The 20,710-nt window shown below is 42.4% G+C and overlaps 2 protein-coding genes across 6 annotated transcripts in view; one reads left to right on the forward strand and one right to left on the reverse strand.

The window, feature by feature from the left end:
* Nucleotides 1-2,498, forward strand: part of LMNTD2 (lamin tail domain containing 2) — an 80,243-nt gene extending 77,745 nt beyond the window's left edge. The window contains exon 16 of the mRNA XM_077931849.1: nt 1,558-2,498. Coding sequence (XP_077787975.1) covers nt 1,558-1,704 — 147 coding nt within the window. The 3' untranslated portion in view covers nt 1,705-2,498. The remainder of the gene's footprint in view (nt 1-1,557) is intronic.
* Nucleotides 2,499-3,435: 937 nt separating this feature from the next.
* The window catches only part of LRRC56 (leucine rich repeat containing 56), a 38,607-nt gene continuing 21,332 nt past the window's right edge, over nt 3,436-20,710 (reverse strand). For 4 of the 5 annotated variants that reach the window (XM_028735568.2, XM_028735559.2, XM_028735575.2 and 1 more), the window contains 9 exons: nt 19,266-19,362; nt 18,710-18,907; nt 15,552-15,729; nt 13,645-13,842; nt 11,818-11,882; nt 10,306-10,436; nt 8,163-8,356; nt 6,667-7,036; nt 3,436-5,090 (listed from right to left, as the gene is read on the reverse strand). In XM_028735568.2, the coding sequence (XP_028591401.2) occupies nt 4,898-5,090; nt 6,667-7,036; nt 8,163-8,356; nt 10,306-10,436; nt 11,818-11,882; nt 13,645-13,842; nt 15,552-15,729; nt 18,710-18,907; nt 19,266-19,362 (1,624 nt within the window). In that variant the 3' untranslated portion in view covers nt 3,436-4,897. Of the gene's footprint in view, nt 5,091-6,652; nt 7,037-8,162; nt 8,357-10,305; nt 10,437-11,817; nt 11,883-13,644; nt 13,843-15,551; nt 15,730-18,709; nt 18,908-19,265; nt 19,363-20,710 lie in introns of all 5 variants that reach the window. The other variant, XM_077931897.1, reaches the window with a different exon arrangement.

Raw genomic sequence — 20,710 nt, forward strand, 5'->3', positions numbered from 1 at the left:
TTCCTACACACCTGCCAGTTCCAAGTTATTAATTCATTAGGTCAGTGTTGATGTCTGAAATTATGACTTGCTGTAGCATCCATCTGCAGCAGAGGAAGAGGCGCCTCCCAAAGTCTTGCACATTTTCAGGCCTTGAGTAATTTCCTTTATTTAAAGATGAGGCTTCCTGCTATTACATTCTGTCATTTATGTAGCCCCACAAGTCACATTAAAACCAATGTAAAAAAAAAAAACCTTGCATGTAATGTGCCTTTTCCAGGAACCTTGAAAATTAGATGAACAGAGAGGCTGTTTGGCAGACCTTATATTAGGGGAAAAAATGTTACTGCTAATCCTTAGTGGAGGAATTAAATTGCTCTGCTTCCCTGTCTCCCCCTGCACAACCAGTTAGTATTTTAGTAGAATTAAGGTGGCAATTTTTTCAAAGGCAAATAAATAAATGGCATTTAGATTCCTAACTTCTAGTGAGTTACCGGTAAGTAGATGTTTTTGCCTCTAGCTTGTGTCACAGGTCTGTTGTGCAACTTTGACAAATATGTTCCTCTTTTCTCTGCCAAATTTGAAAAAGGAGAAATCTTTATTCTCTTTTGGGCAGAGGTCTTGGATATATTTAAGAGTGGGAAAGGCTTTGATACTTTCAACACTTCCACAAAAGGGCAGATGTTAATAGATTTCACTGCCGCTAACACATCATACATATGGAGCATTCATCCTATAATAACAGGTTCTGGACTATGCTTGCTGATTTGAGTAGTATGCTATGCTAAGGTAAAGGTAAAGGACCCCTGGACAGTTAAGTCCAGTCAAAGGTGACTATGGGGTACAGCACTCATCTCACTTCAGGCCGAAAGAGTAGGCATTTGTCCACAGACAGCTTTCCAGGTCATGTGGCCAGCATGACTAAACTGCTACTGGTGCAACGGAACACCGTGACGGAAGCATGGAAACGGCATTGAGGCAGACATGGGTGGTGCTGTGGTCTAAACTACTGAGCCTCTTGGACTTGCCAATCAGAAGGTTGACTGTTTGAATCCCTGGGACGGGGTGAGCTCGCATTGCTCTGTCCCAGCTTCTGCCAACCTAGCAGTTCAAAGCACACCAGTGCAAGTAGATAAACGGTACCGCTGCGGCGGGAAGGGTATGCTGTACTAAAACCACATCCAGGTAGCATAAGTGCGCTCTCTGTGTGTGTGTGTGCGCGCATGTGTGTGTGTGACAGATAGAGACACAGGGATAATGAGGTGCAACACAAGGTTGCTTGATCTGATTCCCCCCTCCCTGTCTTGTTTATGAAGCTCACCTTTTTCTGCTTAGATGACACACCAAAAGTCACAAAACAGCCAGCAATGAAACAGTCACAACACCAAACAGAGCTACGCCCAAGATTCCTCTTGAGTTTCTATGACTGTTACGTGTAATTTAGCTTTAGTAGCAGAGTATTGGGCTTGGATAAAGTGTATAATTATATTTATCAAAGTCCTGAAGGCAAATGCCAGCCACACACACCTGCTTTTAAATGCTGCTATCGTTTGGTAACAGCAGTGTCCTTTTTTTCAGGAATTCAAGACTACGCTGGATACTACACTTCCCATGGTGTCCCTGATAGGACAGAGGAGTGCTCGCTCAAGATATGGCTTCAAGCATATGACTTACATGCCCACTATCACTGATCTGCACCTAAGGAGGTACTGTCCTGCTAGATGACATGCTGATGAATGTCAGCAGCAAAGGTGGTTTGCATGGCTTTAAATACACAGCACAACTCTGCAGTTTGCCTGGCATGTATCTTTGTGACTTTCCCTTCCAATTCCGAGGCAGTTCTTTGTGCCAGCTTAACTATCTTGGAAGGCGTAAGACAAGCAGCACCACATTAATGGTGACGGGAAAGAGGCTTTAGGAGGCAGAGAAAAGAAGTAAAGCTACATATTGCTAGGAATTTGGGAGACTCCCCATTATCTTAAATTTAGTAAAGGGGTAGAATTTACCCCTAATTTTTTGAAGTATGAAGGAAAGATGCCAGGCGAGTGAAAAAACTCATGCTGAACCAGTTCAGGAGATTGCTGATAGCATCGATGCCATTAAGAACAGGAGAACTGTTTTATGTTGTGAACCACTCTCAGATCTATGGAGAGAGGGCAGTATACAAATTTAATAAATAAAATAACTACCAGTCCATTAAGAACAATTGATCATCCAGATGGTGTCCTTTCCCCCAGCCGTGTGTTAAGTTAGCAGAAGACAATAGCAAAGTTGAGAGGGGGAGGTTCCCAGGGTAACAGTGGGGCGTGATGTCAGCACAGAAAGAGAGGGCGTCCTTTTGCAACAGACACTTTGGGGTTTCTGGGAAGAAGGGGCAGGAAGTGGGCAGAACAGCAGGCTGTTAGAAAGAGACATGGGGAGGGCGCTTGGGATGCCTCTGAATCCAAGGCTGCGCTGCTGGGAAGGACAAGTCCCTCTTGTGATGTAAATGCCGTGAACTCTCTCTCTTCATCAAAACCCAGGTTGTAAATATGTGTAGAATAAACCATATTTCATAAAGACGCTAGTCTCTGCTGTGCCTTGATTTCCCAACAGAAACACAACCTTGGTCAAGTGCCAAATCCCCTGAAATCTCTTACTATCGCTTGGCAGACATTGGGGTGGCCCAAACAATATTGTTAGTTGGCTTTGGAGCAACATAAAACTCACACATTAACTGGGGACTGGGAAAATAATTTGGCATTTGGGGCAATCTAGGCATGTCTTTTAACATATATTACCACATAAAAAGAGACAGATTGGAAGTGAGCCCAGCTGGAAGAAAACATCTGGGAGGATGGTTGAGGGACGATGCAGCACCTCTCTCCCATATGCTTTTTTCCTATTAAAATTGGATGTGATTGGGTAATTTTGCCCAGAATTCTTGTGGTCACATCCAGTGCTACTTGGGAGTATTGTGTGTCAGACTTGCTGGTCTCCCCCATACCAAGGGTAGCGAAAGTGGTGCCCTCTAGATGTTGCTGAATTTTAATGCCCACCATTGACCATGATGGTTGGGGTTGATGAGGGTTGGAGTCTAACCTCTGGAGTGCACCATATTGGCTACCCCTGCTCTCTCACCATTTATATACAGAGGAGAATTTTAATTATGATTGCAAAATGTGAAACTGTGTAAAGGAGGAAGCTGGCTTAAATGGTGCATGTTTTGCCAAGGCCAATTTTACACATTTTCTGGGAACCACCATTCTATGAATTTTGATTTTACTCCTACAATCCCCTGCTCCATTTACTGCAGAAATGCATGCCTTCTAAGGGTGTGAATGTCCCAAATCTTCTTATATTCTTTAAATGTTTTGGCTTCAAAGGACAAGCTGACGATATGGTGTGAACGTTCTTGGTTTCAGCTCCATTATGCATTTCAAACATTCAACTAGAAAGAAATGAGCTACAGATTGGGATGCTGCATAATTCATGTATTATAAATAGTCTTCCAGAAAATAATTTAAACAATTACAGTACTTAGTTTCAAAATATTCACAATAATTGTTGAAATATACCTGTCTTGAGTGCCAGTTCATACATAGCTTTGGTTCTACTTGCAAGCAGTCCCAACTGTCCTTGGGATTCGTGTGGACAAATATACAGTGTGAACTTGACTATCACATATGCAGACAGCAGCAATTCCCATGATTGTGGCAGCATGCTTTCTCCTGCTGACATGCTCACAACCACTGCTGCTCGCAACATCTGTGAATGCCTGCTCACATGTTGACTTTATCCATAAGATGTCATACCTGGGGCCTGCTGGAATTGTTTACATTGTCATGCAAACCAGATCAGATTATACCAGTTCATAGCATTTCATATTGTATTCTAAAGCAGAATAAATGTTATTAAAAGTAGAGTAGGCTCCCTGCAATGGTTGAATATGTGTGTGTGTCTGTGTGCGCAGACAAGCACATGCGCACACACACACACACATATTCTTGTATTCCTTTAAAACTGATCTAGTAAAAAAAAGTTACAGAACATTTGATTGCAAATACATTTGTGGTAAAAACGCATGAAAAAGATGAGGTAAAGGAGAGATTGTTGGGAATCAGCCTGGACTGCAAATATATTTACAACGGACATCTGGCTTGGAGAAAACACAACCCACCCAATTCAGGTATATCTGTATGACAGCATTCTGGATGAGCATCAGGAGTTCCTTCCAAGTACAAAAAAACAAAGTGATGTGCTCCATCCCCCTCTCCCAAACTCCTTCTGAACTACTGAGTTTTTCCCTGCTAAAAAGAATAGAGAAGAATGATTTCAAGCAAGATGGAGTGTTTCTACATCAACGTGGGATCCAAGTTCGTGCCTGAATCAAGGATGTGCTCTGAAAGCGAGAGTCCTGCTCAAAGCACACTCAATTCCATTCTACACAGCTTTCCCAGTTTGTTGTATGATTTCACAAGAGGGACTGCATCCCTTTGACAGCAGTTGGACACATGGAAGTAGCTGCAGCTGGATACCTGAGGGAACGCTGAAGGGTGGTCTGTACCTTCCTCCCACTGGATGAGTCAAAGGGGCCACCCTGGCCATGAGGCCAGGCATGCAGCTGCTGTAAACATCAGGCATACAGTCACTTGAAAGGGCTGTGTCGGCACAAGCTTTCATTCCTCCTTTTGCAGAAGCTGCCAAAATGGTTGATAGGGGAGTTGCAGATTCTCCATTCGCAGCAGCAGTTTTGTTTGAGGTCAATCGAATTGTTTATTTAAACTGCTTTGCTTACCTAGGGCACTGCTGTGTTCAGAGATCGCGATGAGTCAGAGAAGCCAGCCTGTGTTGCTCATAGGAAGATGGGAAACACAGAAAGCAGCTGAAAGCGTCTGTGACTTGGCAACAACATACGCACAGCTGCTGAGGGCATTTCCTACAATTTGGGAGTCTTGCTTTGAGCCGTCATTGAGATATTTGGCTTGCTCGGCAAGCTCTGCAGGGCAGCCTTGGCAGTCAGAGGGCGGACCACGTTCAGAACTGCAAGTCCCTCTGGCATTTTTGTGCATGAGCGAACAGCAGGTTGATGAGAGTTGATCATCTTGAGGAGCTTTCTATCTACAGAGGCTCTGAAAACAAGAAACACCAGAGTACAGTGAGTTGGCACAAATATGTTTCAGAGACTAAGCTAGAATTGTATAGTCACTTAAACCTTATGCGCTGGATGCAACAAAGAGGGATAAAACCTTTTCTGTACCCCCTATGTCCCACCTCATTACCATGGAGAACAACACACCACTCAGTTACAGAGATACAGTATATAGCATGCAGCTTGGGGGTACCTGTGGACCCATTACTGTCACTGGAAGCACAAGTGCCCTTGGTGGCACAGAGTACCTTCCATCAGCTTTGACTGGTGGCCCAGCTGCAGCCCTCTCTGGACTGGGATAGCCTTGCTTCTGTAGTCTATGCTATGATAATCTTTAGGCTAGATTACTGCAATGTGTTTTATCATACATGCAGCTACCTTTGAAGATAATTTGTAAACTGCAGCTAGTGCAGAATTCAGAAGCCAAATTGTCAACTGGGAGTAGAAGGCATATAACACTGATCCTGCCCAAAATGCATTGGCTGCCCGTTAGTTTTTAGCCTCAGTTTGAAGTGCTGGTTTTCATCTACAAAGACTGATGTAACTCAAACCTCAGTACCTTAGAGACTGCCTCTCCTCATATGAGCCCAGAGTCTGTGAATGTGTGGAATGTGGCAACGTGAGAACAGGTCTTTTCAGTGATGGTTATGCAATTTTCTCCCTAGGGAGATAGGCCTGATGCCATCATTACCAACTTTTAGGTGCCAGCCAAAGGCATTATTGTTTACCCTGGCCTTTAGTTCTTAACTGGGCTCATATGGCACCTAGCTGTTTTTGGTGTTTGTGTTTTTGGTTTAGTTTGTGGTGTAGGATTAATCCTTTATATAATACTGCAGGATGAGCACTTTGGATAAATAATGTTTTATTCTTTTGATGTTGTTTTAAATACTTGCCTTTGTATGGTTTTTTCCCCAACTGTGAGTTGCTTTGAGACATTTTATGTAGTAAATTATTGATAAATGTCATAAATAATAATAATAATAATAATAATAATAATAATAATAATAATAATAATAATAGAGAATATGTTGCAAGTGTCAGGTGCAACTTAGCTTGCACTATAGGCTGATGCGTCTGCAAGAGGAAGAGTATATAGAGGAACCTCCAAACCTCCCAGATGGTCCTCCTTGTGCTGACCTGTTGAGACAATTTTTTCTGAAAAGCAGGTTGATAGATAGATAGATAGATAGATAGATAGATAGACAGACAGATAGATAGATCCGTTGTTAATCTATGAAAGGGAGATGTGCAGTGGACAGGTGCTGAACAGCTGAAGCTAATCTTAGATGCAAGTTGTCAATGAAGCTTCTTGGAACTCATTTTTGAGAAGGATAACACCACCCAAAACAGAAAACCAAGCAGTAAGTATAAGATCAAAAGCCTGCAATCACACTCTTGAGAGAGAGAGTTAGGTATGCTTAAAACCAAAGCCAATGGGTTAAACTTTAAAACACAGTTCACTCCATCCTGGATGTTATGAAGCAGCCTTTATCCCATGTGGATTTGTTCCATTTGGTTTAGCAATCCTAGTGAAAGAGCTACCTAGGTATCCCAACCTGATGTTTGTTGGTCCAATTGTTGCTGGTCCTGAAACAGGTCTCTTGGTCTGCTTGCTGTCGGGGCCAAAAGTCCTATGCCTCTGACTTAAAATAGATGTATCAGATAAGGAGAAATCAGGTTTTCTGCTGAGACTCTGAACAGTAGTCTTCTCAAACACATTCTGCACTGTATCACTGTTCTGAGTTGATGAAGGCTGTGGCTTCGGTAGAACTGCCTTTTCTGAACTGTGCACTTTCAGGCGTCTAGCTCCAACAAACTCAGTTCTCACTCGCTGTACGAATGCAGGCGAGGGACTTTTTGGAGGAGAGGGTACAATAGAGCGCTTTATAATGGTGGGCAATGAATTTTCCTGGACGTGCAATGAATCTGAAATGCAAAGGGAAAGCACAGCAATTTAAAAGCAGAGCATGTAACTTCACGCCCATCCACTTGAGAGCGTAAATCGGCAAACACAGGTGCTGTAACCTTCCAACAGTTTGAGTTTGACTTCACCCCCAAAGGTGCACGCCTCCATTGTCTACTGAGAAAGACAGATGCCAACAACAACAACAAGAACAACAACAACAACTGTAGTTAAGAGGCTTTCATGAACTGAGGTGGGTTTAGACCAGGAACTCTTGCTCTTATTAGAATGGCCTGAATTTCCATCTATTTAGCTATGAGAGGTTTCAAAATATTAAAGGACTGATAGTATAATTCAGTGCACGTTTACACAGAAATAAGTCCCACTAAATTGAATGGCTCTGACTCCCTATGCAGTGTACACAGAACGTCAGTATGAGTTGAACTTTCCCATCATTCAAGTTACAAAGATTGAATGGGAAAAGCTCTCTGTTCCACACTATACGTTCTACTTGGTACAGCTTCTAAAGAATCTTGGTGTTTGTTACAAAACCCAATAGTTACTGTGGAAAGTTGGAAAGTAGGCAGGCATTCAATCATGGGAAATCAAAGGAAATCCTGATCTCCTATGGCTTCCAGTAGTTTAAATGATCAGAATTGCTTCTTCACATGCACCTCCCTGTCATACTCTATAACTTCTGGTCTCTGGAACCTTGTCATCACAACCTGCTTTCTCTCTCTCTCTTTCTTCCTTGCCTTCATATTCTGAAATCAGAAGGCAGGGACAAAAATATTGTAATCTGAATGCAAATGCAATGTTGAAACAAGTTAGCACTCTTTCTCTTCTGAGCACATACTTCAGGTCTTGTGATTCTTTTAAGCATAGGTATCTCAAATAGGAAGTTTGCTAAAATAATTACTCAAGCCAACCTGTGCTTATTTTGTTAGCCAGAAAAATCCCCATGTGTGTATCTCAGAAGAAAAGGATAGGAAAGATAATTCCATGCACATATTTTTGACAGAGAAAATGGAAATCTGCCAAAGATACATACATATCGAAGGAACTTTAGAACTACAAACCCTAAGGCAGGCATATAATTGCTGTTACTTGTCAGTAACAAGGGGTGCATTAATCATTAGGATAATGTACCTGATGACGACTGAGAAAGACGGGACTGGCAAGAAGAATCTGATGATGTGATTTCCATGATCTCCTCCTGAGTGGCTTCTTTCAGATCTTCATCACAGCTGTCACTCAGGCTGTAGTGTTCCTCCTCCTCACTTAATCTTGGTGTTGTTTTTAGCTCCTGGGGAGAATTTGCCCTTTGGAGAGCTTGTAGGTGCCTGCCAGAAATTTGATGCTAGTAAGTTTGATTTTCTTCCTGCCCTATCCAAACCACATGTTCCGACACATTAAAAAACATAATGCACACCAGAATCTATAGATTTAAGATATATAATGACCCTATCTAAGTAAGAGTAAAATACTCCATGTTACAATACTCCTTCAGAGACAAGCTTTAACCCTGGCACTGTATTCTCGCAACACTTTTAGATGATGTTCAGATTTGAGCTTTGGCAAGTCTCTTTTTGGAAGAAATGCCACAAAGAGAAAGTTTCCACCAAAAACCCTTCTGAAAGCTTTGGAACTCGCTTCTGGGAGCTGTTCATTTGGCTCCCTCTCATGGCATTATAGAAATGGATGGAGACTATTCTGTGCTTTTGAAAATTAGCCCCATTTTATGTGTTTTTTATTTTTAGCATTGATATGAATTTTCATAGGATGGTTTCAAGAGGCTTTATTTCATTGTTTGGTTAACTGCTTTTGAAGCAGCAATTGTAAAGCAATTTAATTTTTTTGTGAATACATTAACACAATTTTTAAAAAATGGGCGTAGGTGTAGGTGTGTGTCCCATCACACAGATAGACACAGGAACTCCCCATTGCACTTTAATGCTAAATTTGAAACATAGGACAAAAACCCTGAAAGAAAGATTGATGAGATGGAGGAAAAGCCTTGCCTACACCATTCCTTCCAGACATACAGCAATCATGCTGGCACAACAATTTTCCAAGGTGAGCAGCAAGGTTGACTGACGGCAACGATGTGAGCCAAAGATGTACAGCAGGGAATGGTTACTTGGTGCCTTCTAGATGTTTGCTGCACTATAATGCTCATCATCATGCCAACTATTGGCCATTCTGGCTGGGGCTGATGGGAGTTGTACCCCAACAGTTGGAGGGCTATAGGTTCCCTATTCCTGATGTACAACATAGTCTGCAGGGAATCTCTGTTAGTACAACCTTTGTTTTCCAATCTGTAAAAAGAGACCACCTCATCCGTGGGAAGAACATCTTGACTTAACAGGTGACAAATCAGTTCTGGGAACAGATTACATCAGAATTTAAGCGTGAAGGGCAATTCCTCAGAACTGCCACAAGGTGGCTTAAGTGCTTATCTTATCTCAGTGAGAAGAAACAGGCAGAGAACTAAACTTTCATATGCTAATTTTGAGAACAGGATAATCTAGTGAGCAAGGGTCCTTAAAAATGGGGTAAATGTGCTGGGTCACAAAAGTTTCCATAGTTCACATGCCTTAAGTTTTGTGTGTGTTTAGAATGGTCTAAGAGATGCAGCACGGAGCATCTTGGAGCAAGACAGGTTTTCTGAAAAGAAGCTAAAGGTTGATATTATCAACTACTTTATTCCATTTGATATTTTGCAATGTTTATTTAATAATTTTAATCAAAATATATATTTAAATATTTATATTCTGCCCTTCTAGTGCTTATACATCGCTGAGGGTAGATAGCAACAATTAATACTGCTATAAAATCCAATACTATTTAAAAAACTCCCACACACAATTAAAAACAGACAGGTGCAACAGATAGAACAGGAAAAGCTGGTAAAAAAAAGTCAATAAAAATCAAATACAGTAAAGTTTTGGCCAAGGCAAAATACCATGAGAAGGGGCCAACTGAGCCTCATGGGACAAAGTATTCCACTATTTAGGTACGACCCCTTAGAATTCCCTCTCTCTTATCCCCAACAACAGTACCTCCACTACAACAGACATAGAGAAGGGGCTCTCCATCAGATCTTAGGCAGCACTCAGGCTTGTATAGGAGGAGGTGATCCTTAAGGTATCCTGCGCCTAGGTCATGGCTTGGACAGAAGCAAGTCAGCTTATAGTTGAGTGTTCATTCCATACAGTGCTCACTGGTTGCTTTATCTGGGGAGTAGCTCACTTGACAAGCTGTCTGAATAAGACTAAATTTGAACTCTTACTGGAGGTGATGCTCTTTTAGGAGTTTCAGCTCAGCGTAGATGTCATCTGTATTTACATAATCAGTTTCTTCAATGCCAAAGGGATGTACTGCCGGCTGACTTGGTGGCTGAAACAGGTTCATTACTGTAGGCTACAACATAGGTGAAATAATGTCAGAACACATCTGCTGTTCACTATATATTTGACTGAAAACGTCTCGTTTCTCCTGGACCACAGATTTTTACAAGTTAATTTTCCTCTCGCAAACATTTTCTGAGGTAAAGAATTCCTCTTATTACGGCCAGTGCACGCTACACCACTGGGCTACTGCTGTGGAGCCACAAAAGATGGGGTGGACTGCATGGACTGGCAGACTACTGCAGGATGAAGGAGCAGCAGGGCCAGGCAGGCTGCTTCCATGACAATTCCACCTGTTGCTTGTTTAATGGTGGTGTCCTAGCAGTGTCCTTTCCTTCATCAGCACTCATCATTATTCAAGGAACTGAGGAGAGGCAGGGCACCCTGCTGCGATCCTCCCCTCAGCAATGCCCCTATCAGCTTTCACAGTGGGCTTCCATTGTGTGCAAGGCCGCTCTGAAGCCCAGCCTGACCAAGACACGAGGTAGCTTTTATATAACTTGTAAAATGCCCATAATTATGAGGCAAGGCTTGTATGAAGGATGATGTCTATATTGCAGAGAGAACCAGAATATGTTATGTGTGGCAAACAAAAAACAAAAAACCCACTCCATGTGTATACACACACAGTGCGCTTCTAGTTGTTCTTTAAGAGAAATAAATCAAGACTTTATGAAGTTAAAATAACTACCCAGTAGGAGATATAAAATAAAGGACTCAGAACACACTTCTATGTGTTCTGAGCACAGATACACATACCTGTTATAAACCCCTTCACTACAACAATGGACTTATTCACACTTTCCAGGCACAGGTCCAGACTTAAAAGTTCTGGGCCCAAGTGTTGTTGTGTTTGCCCTGGAGCTTTCCCCGTTGGAGCAAACATCAATTCGGTTTTTAAGTGGATTGCCATTTGCTCCAATGAGCTTCAGAGAGCGGGTTTTCACAGGGAAATCTCTGAAGTAAAAAAAGGACACTCAGACATGCAGCTTTAAAGTGTGGACTGTGCCTGGAAGGAGAGGAGGAAACGTAACTGCGGAGAAGCCCAGCGTCTTGAAGCACAATGTTTTATTTTCTCCATTAAAGTAGACAGCAGTTTAGTGGGATGCAGTGATAGTTTAGATAGATATCTGTCACTTCTCTATGTTCTCATGTACTGGGATCCCACCCCATAGTGAGTGGAAGGCCCTACACCGCCTTGCAGCTTGAGCTGTACAGACATGCAATTAACTTTTTTCAAAGTTTGTTTCTTCTCAGAATGGTCTTCTACACAGTAGAAATCTATGGAATTCTATAGAACTCTTCAGCTTTTATCTCCCTAGAATTAATGACATGCTGGCTTGCCAAGAAGAAAAGAAAAAGAAAAAATAAATTACATATGAAAGAAAACCTACACCTAGTTTCTGTCTCCGTGCATGAAGAGCTTTGATGGGGTTCCCACAAATAACTCTGCTGACACCTGGAAAAAGAAAAGTAAGAGGGTTTGTTCCAGTTTACCATTTCACAGCCACAGAAATCTTCCTATACCGTCATCCCATTAAGGGGAATGCAAGTTGTATGGTTAATGTGCCTAACAACCAGCCATTGAGCACATTTACCAAGTGTCATGGAGAATGTGTCCATAATCTTTCCATGAATAGGGACTTGTGCACAATTCTTGGTCTTCTTCTTCTTTGGCGATCACTCGTAGCCGAGTAAGATTGTCTTCCATGAACATGGTATTAACAGTAAGTGACTGTGGAGGCCAATTCTGGATCCACACATCCTTCCACAGTGGGGACATAGGTTTCCGGGCGGGAGTTGATCATGGTGAGGGTTTGCCAAGCGTGCCTTCCTCTTAGCACGTTTCTCCCTTTCGTCTTCAGTTCAAGCATCTTCAAAGTCCATTACACCTTTGGTAAAGGCTGTTCTCCAACTGGAGCGCTCGCAGGCCAGTGTTTCCCAATTATAGGTGTTTATACTACATTTTTAAAGATTTGCCTTGAGAAAGTCTTTAAACCTCTTTTGTTGACCACCACATTACGCTTTCCATTTTTAAGTTAGGAATAGAGTAGTTGCTCAAACAACATGGCCAGTCCAATGATGTTGAAGAATCATTTCTTCAACACTGGTAAATATATACATATTCTCCCAACAGGCCTTGGGAAATGTGACTGAATTTTTTTTATATTCTTGACCACATTCTTTGGTCAATACGCATAATCTCTAAGAAACATGCATTTCCCCCCTATGTCTTGTCCAGAAGTGGGCAATCTGCATTCCCTGGATTGCTTCTGACCCACTGCATAATCTTACATGGTCTGGAATGTACTCTCCTACTGATCATCAGAGCAGCAGGAAGGGGGAGAGCTACAAATAAAGATCAACTTTTTTCTTCAGTTGAACCCCCTCTTTTCACCATTCTCACTGGTTTCCCAGGCAGCTGAGCAGCATAAGCTCAGTGGGGGGGGGTCAGGGAGAGAAAATTATCCCACTATTCAGGTGAAAATTGGTCAAGGGAAAAAGCTTAATAGCAGCATAGGATCAAGCATCATGGGAACCACAAGGGAGCGAATATTTAGCCAGCTGAAGAGGGGTTACAAGCAGGCAAAAGAAGACTGCAAGAGAAAGAACAATGGCTGGCTGTTATGCATGCTATCGGCCCATTCCCTTTAACATATTCAACAATACAGCTGGCTCATTCACTGCTTTTCATATTTAGGGAAAGGAAGTAGTAGGCTTTCCCATTTTGGTTTAACTATTGGTGCACAGCTACTGCTTCGACACCACTGAATAGCATGCAAAGGTGAACTGAGGTGGAGATAGTAATAATGGACAAATCTCACCTTGCTCTGCTCAACATAATAGTCAAGTGGTCTCTTTACATCTAGTCACTGTAAGGCAGAAGTTTGTCTATCTGTATGGCAAGAGAGCTGGGGACAAACTCACTATGACATAGTGGATCATCCTACTGAAGGGCAGCAATAATATAAATGAAATGAAATGAAGTTTGAGCCATCAAACAATGCCTTTTAACCCACTGTGCATATTTCCATGGTCCTATTAGCTGAAAGAGCTATACAAAAATAGAAGTCTGTGCCCAATGCACATACATGTCATTCAAGGAAATATATGGGAGAGCAAGAATGCTTTTAAATCATCTGTTCACATGCACACATGCTTTTGGAAGAAAGGTTTGCAAATGGGAGGTTAGGCAAGAATGGAACCAGGTATTCCCTTACCATGTGTCAAGTCACTGGCGTCATCTTCAGGCAACATCTCATCACAGATTGTAGCCTCCAGGAGGGTGCTACTACCAGAGAGCAAATGGGCGCTAAGTGGTCTTTGTGGAACCTGAAGTCGAGAAGCTGACAAGAGCTGAGTTATGGCAGGTCTCACAGCAGAGCCGGGCCTTCTTGCTACAGGTCCTAAATAAGAATCTAAACGGGGGGGGGGGGGGGTTCAGTGAGATATTGCAACACATAATAAGATGGTATAAATGTTCAGTTTAGCAAAGCAGTGATAATGAGCAGAGCAAAGGAAATTCTTTTCCGTATTCTAAGGTAATGTTGGTGCTCGTGCGCTCTCCTGTTGGAGCCTCGAGAGTGCTAGCTTTCTTCATTGTCAGTGTCATCTTCCAGCCACCCTGGTTCTGTAGAGATGTAAATATGTGACAGCAAGGTATAGAAAGAAGCTTAGAATGCAGGTATGGGAGCAGGTATTCAGAACCAACTTTGAAACGGCAATGACTTAAATAACAGTTGAAGTTTTTTTGGATCCAGCTATAGGGTTTCCACATTTAGGTAAAAATTATGGAATGGGAGTCTAGCAAAACATATACCACCAGTTCTGGTTTGTCATCAACTGGTCTCTGATTTTCTATATATATTTCAGGATGGCCCCAAACAAAGTTGTCATCTATGTCATAATTTCAGTCAGTGGTGTGTGTTGGTACACCATTACTGTATTTTCAAAGCTAAAATTTCTCATCATCTCCAGAAGGTCTCGTGAAAAGAGCAGGAACAGTTTAATCAAAGAACACAGCACAATACTAGGTCATTAACTTCTGAATGGAACAAAAGACAAAGTACTTTGGAGCCTTAATGAGTTATTTTGGAAATGCATTAGTATTTTAAATAAATACAGTAATAATCCATAATTTTCAGGATGTCTAACTCCTGGGAAATGGTATCTGAAGAAGTGTGCATGCACACGAAAGCTCATACCAAGAACTAACTTAGTTGGTCTTTAAGGTGCTACTGGAAGGAATTTCTTTTGTTTTGTCCTGGGAAATGAATTTCACTGCAAGCAGTATAATCAATAAGCTTCAAAACTTCATCAAGAAGGCAGTATTAGTTCATTGTTCCTGTTCTGGACCAAATGGACCAAGTGGAATGCCCTCCTACCAGATGTCAAAGAGAACAACAACTACCAGACTTTTAGAAGACATCTGAAGGCAGCCCTGTTTAGGGAAGCTTTTAATGTTTGATGGATTACTGTATTTTAGTATTTTGTTGGAAGCCGCCCAGAGTGGCTGGGGAAGCCCAGCCAGGTGGGCGGGATATTATTATTATTATTATTATTATTATTATTATTATTATTATTATTAATAATAATATCTCCCTCAGGGTAGTATTCAGCTGAACCTTGATGTCAACAGTGACAGACCAAAGTTTTCAAATGCTGTCTGCTGCTGGTAAGGTGAGGTGGACAATTTCAAACATGGCGAAGCAGCCAGTGGGAGGCTTCTGAATCCTTTCACTGCCTGCTGCTTGTTTCACTATATCTAGCCACCTTTCCCCTAGCAAATCTTGAGAAGAAAAACAGTGTGAGAGCCAAGGGGGTGGGGAGCAGGACGTGGAGGGCTTTGAAGCTCCTTTCCCACCTACCACACAAGAGGACCCACACCTATCTCTCTCTGTCTTACAGCTGTTTAGAGTGTTCAGTGTGAAGACACACTTTTGCTGCTATCACATCTAACTCTACCCTTACACTCTTGCAAAAGCTACTGCCCATTCTTATCCCTGATAACCAGGCCTGGCTCTGGTGCGTACAAGAGAGTGTGCATGGATCTATGTATGTACACATTATCTTCCCCTGAAACCTTGTCCCCAGCAAAAATGGATCCTTGGGAAATAATTTGGCTTGCCTGAACAAGATGCCTCTTCAACTAGACTTCCGTCTTTGATGGATTCCTTGACAAGTAGCCAGTCCTTGTTCATCTTGCATGGGAAAGGAAGATCAGTTTGGTCTGCTGGTATTTCATCCAAATACTTTAAATGAGGGATGAGTTTTTTCACCTCAGCTCTGTAGTTGTAGTCTGGGACCTGAGGGGGGAAAACCCAAAGCAGAAATTTCTCAGTGTAGTCATTTCAAACACATTTTGACAAGGGAGAGAAATCTGAAAAGTGGGCAGGAACCACATAAAGACACTATGAAACAAAGTCCACTAGCTCATCTAGTCCAGGGATGGGTAGAATGTAGACTGTAATCTATTGGTAGAGTCCTGGATGATTTACAGTAGATTTGCAAGAGTTTCTAACTTCCCCCTCCCCCCCTTTTTAAAACTATCCCTAGTTTATCTAGGCCAAACTAGCAGGCGCAGAGAGCTTGATTCAGACTAGAACTGTGGTGTGGAGACAAGAGTGTAAAATCCCTTTTCTCCATCACTTTGCATCTAGATGGGCCTTACAATTGGTCTGCTGAAAAGAAGAAACATTACAGGAAAAACTAGAAGTGGGATGCTGTGTGACAGGACTAATTTTGGTTAGTTCTGGTGCTGAAGAAAATCCAGGGCTGAGCACATGTTCAGAAGCACCTTTGTTCCTTAATTTTAAGTGTATGGCTGTCTGTGGTTCTCGGGGTTCTAGTAAAAAAGCAAAGTAGATCCTGCAGACCTGAACTACACACACTCTAGATCTAGACTACAGAAGCTTCCTCTACCTCCTCTATGACCTTTTTCTTTTGCACTTTAAGATATAGGAAACTAGAACCTGGTCAGCAACTACTGGGCTACATCTACTTTCTTCCTACTAACCGATTCCTACACAAACTTAAGGCAAGGCAAAGTGTGATCAGCCAGAGAGGCTTTTCTTAATGTCCCCCCCTTTATGCACCTCACCTACTGCCTCCTGTGACTCAGCCATGGCCAAGCAAAGAGGGAGCAGCTGGGGTCCATAAAGGGAGGACTCCCCCAAGCCTCCTCTGCTGCACATGCTGGAGAGGAGGAGGTCAGAGTTCTTTGCTTATGACTCATCTTGTGTAGGAGAAATGACAAGCTGCATTATGAGGCATCCTTGAGATCAGGCGCTATGCTAGGACCAGATGGGAAGCCCCTAGGGACTGGACTAAGCCCCCAGGCCACAGTTGCTGGTTACTAACAGATGGCTTTCGACACATGCATTAAAACTGCATCTTCTGGAGCAGCCTTTAGATTGCATGATTCTGGGAGGGTGCATCACCCCTAGATTTTGTATAGTGCTACAAGAGAACTGAAGCAAAGTAGCAGTAGTGGTAAATATATGCACCTGGAATATTTTCCCCACTTTCAATGAACTACAAACTGCTACTCCATCTGTATAAAGTTAAGACTGGCTGATGAACTTTCGGCCTATATTCTTTCCCACAATAGGGTAAATACCTAGTACAGAAGAAAAAAATCATCTTTTTACGTAGTGCATTTGCTTTCTGTTATATGGAAGCTATAGGTTTTCCAGTCTACAAGTCTGTAATGCTATCAGGGTTGAGGGGTGCATCACATTACATGTACACACACACATATATGGACACAGAGTGCTATTGAAACAGCTGTGATAGAGACCACCACATTCATCATTAGATTGTTGCTTTGGGTTTTAATGTCTGGAAGAGATGAGCTCATCTGGAAATCAAATTACACTGAGCAAACAGACAGCCTGTAGAGAGAGCTGTAAATTTAGCCGAATCAGTATACCGTATGTAATTTTATTTTTATTTTACATAGAAAGGGCCAGACCAGCTACCCTTGTTTGGATGAAGTCTAGAAGATATATTTGTATTATTTCTACATTTGAAGGTGGTATGCAAATATGACGCATGGCCTTAGCTGCAACAGTGCAAAGAGGGGAATCTCCAGCTTGCAGGTCTAATCCGGACTACGAGGCTGTTCCTTGTAAACCACATCTATCTGACCCTCACCAGGCATCATATGGGGTATAAGGTGTAGGACAGGTACCCGTGTGGCTATAAAGGAACAACCATGCGCATAAAGAGAGCTGCTGGTTGCTTTTTGATGGGGAAGACATGTTCCCAATCCATTTATGAGTGGTGGGAGCATACCTTGTTTCAACAGCGCAAGGAGGTTTTCATAGAAAGCGCTGCTAAAACAGAGGGGGAAAGTTTTGTTTTAGCAGTGGTTTCAATTATTATTATTATTATTTTAAAAACCCACCAACAATACTGAACGCCAATAAATAATTATAGCTGAAACCAATTCAACTTGGCAGGCCAATAAATCTTATTTAAGCAAATGTGGCTGAGAATAAATAAGTCTTTGGGGCTCCTCTAAAGGCCTTTGTTGATGGGGCATGTGCAATATTCCAGGTGTTAGCATGTTCCCTACTGCTGAAAAAGCCCCCTCTGTTGTGGTAGGCATGTGTCTAGGATTTTGGCTGCTGATCTTAAATTGCCACAAGCGCAATCAATACAAGACTGCCCATGTACCAGGGGAAAACATTTTTGCCGTGTACGCCCCAAGGATCTTACTTACACAGTAGACCCCCATTACACAACAAATTGGCTTTGAATCTCTTGAGAATTCCAAGAGTGGCCTGCAAGAGGGATTCCTGTACTGGAAATGAACAAAACTGACATGGAGGATAGGTTCTGAACTGCAGCCACCAACAAGGGTGTTTCAGAAAGCTGTGGCCATTCTTAATGTACAAACCAGGCAGCCATTATTATTTCTTTCTTTTCTGAAACATCTTCATATAAACACATCCCACTGATTTAAGCAGAACTCCCTTCAAATACGCTTTGGGTTGCACAGTGCTCAACCAGTGCTTGGGGGTGCTTAAGTTAGTTGTCATTTATTTATTTATTTCATAAAATTTATAGACCGCTTGATTGTAAAAACCCTCTCTGGCCGAGCACGAGGTGATGTTCCTAGAGACAACAGCTACTTAGCTATTCACTTGGAGTGGGTAGCATTTGCCTCCCTCGGTAAGCATTCACATGGCAAACTATGCTGTGCTAAGCAGTATCTTCTCGTAATCAGATTAAAACACAGATGCACGTTTTTAAACGAAATCTAAAAGCAAGCCAAGTTACCTCTGGAGATTGTGGGCTTGGCTTCAAGCAAATAAGATTTCCTTCCACTGTAAGGGTAGACAGAGTATCACAGAGCCCCAGATACTGAATCTGACTGAGGTCCTCCACGTTGTTTCCTTCTAGGTCGAGAATCTCAAGGTGCTCCAACAGGCTAAGTTGACTTAAGTCAGCAATATTGTTATATGCTATGTAGAGTTCCTAAAGGAAACCAAAGGGACCTTATCAACATGAAGTTTTAACCACTGCACATTAAGTAATGACAATGAACCCATGGCTTGCAGTTTGAGATATGGCACAATACTGAACTTTAGACCCCCTCAAGACCCAGAATTGCCAAGCACAATACATGATAAATTATGATGGAAGTACCTTTTAAGTACAAGGAATGGCACTGATTTTTATCAGACCTAAACTTAATTTTTAAAAGGCTCCAGCATCAGTTAAAGAAAGAAAATGGACAGGAACTTAAGGTTCTCTGCCTCATAAATGCCTCATAAAAAGAAGCTGAACATTAAGTAAACAGGGCAAATGAAGAAATATTTCAAATCTGTCCTACCTTCAAAGAGCAGCAGGAAGAGATACCATCTAAATCTGGAAGCCCACAGCGAGCCATCCAGAGGACTTGAAGATTAGACAACGCTGTTCCAAGGTCCCTTAAGGAAAGTTGACACTGTAAGTTCCAAGGGTTATGTATTCAGTTCATTTTAGCATTTTTCATCTTTGGCAAAGCAATAGAGATTTGGATTGAGGGTCAAATTCACCCATTATGTTTCACAGTAGCACTCTTATATTCAGAAGCTCATATGAGTAATGTAACATGTAATTTTATTATGTATATTTATTTTTAAATTGCTAAATTTATCTATATTTTGATCAATTTTATGTATAGTTGTTTTCAAAGACAGATTTTTTGTTAATTAAGTGGTATATAAATCTAGTTGGATAAATAAAAAACAGGAGATTTACAGAAAGCACATTTCAGCTTCTGTCTCAGGGATTTCTGAGGTTGCGGTTTATTCTGCTCAGGTTCAAAAGCTGATGACAGCATACACTTACATTGTTTCTTCATTGGCAGCTGGAGAGAGAAGATATTAGAGCAGGGGTAGTCAACCTTTTTATACCTACCACCCACTAATGCATCTTTCCTTACCGCCCACCAGTGCTCAATGGAAGGAGGATTCAACTTGTGCCGTAGAACCCTCTACCGCCCACCTAGAATCCTGAAACGCCCACTAGTGGGCGGTATGGACCAGTATTAGAGTAACCCAGCTGGAAAGAAGCTCTGCTTGGATTGGAACATGTATTGGTGTCACTGGGCCCCAGGCAATGAGGCTGGAGTAGGCAGACCCATCATACACCCCCCCCCCCCCGATTTTTTCAGAGATATGAATTCATACATATACCCATCACACACATGCAAAACCACATAAAGGTAAAGGTAAAGGTACCCCTGCCCGTACGGGCCAGTCTTGACAGACTCTAGGGTTGTGCGCTCATCTCACTCTAGAGGCCGGGAGCTGGCGCCATCCGCAGACACTTCCGGGTCACGGGGCCAGTGTGACATCGCTGCTCTGGCGAGCCGGCACCAGAGCAGCACACGGAAACGCCGTTTACCTTCCCGCTAGAAAGCGGTACCTATTTATTTACTTGCACTTAGGGGTGCTTTCGAACTGCTAGGTGGGCAGGAGCTGGGACCGAAGACGGGAGCTCACCCCGCCGCGGGGATTCGAACCACCGACCATGCGATCGGCAAGCCCTAGGCGCTGAGGTTTTACCCACAGCGCCACCCGCATCCCACAAAGAGAGATACAGGATATAAAGAGAGATACAGCCTGGGATAGCCAATGTGGTGCTCTCCAGATGACAACAGCTCCATTCATTCCTAATCATTGACCATGCTGACTGGGGCTGGTGGTAGCTGGAGTGGAACATCTGGATGCACCGATTTGGCTTCCCCTAGTGTATCCTTTTTCAGTTCTGCTCTGATTCCCCATGTGTCAA

Source organism: Podarcis muralis, chromosome 1 (genome assembly GCF_964188315.1).
Source record: "Podarcis muralis chromosome 1, rPodMur119.hap1.1, whole genome shotgun sequence".
NCBI lineage: Eukaryota > Metazoa > Chordata > Lepidosauria > Squamata > Lacertidae > Podarcis > Podarcis muralis.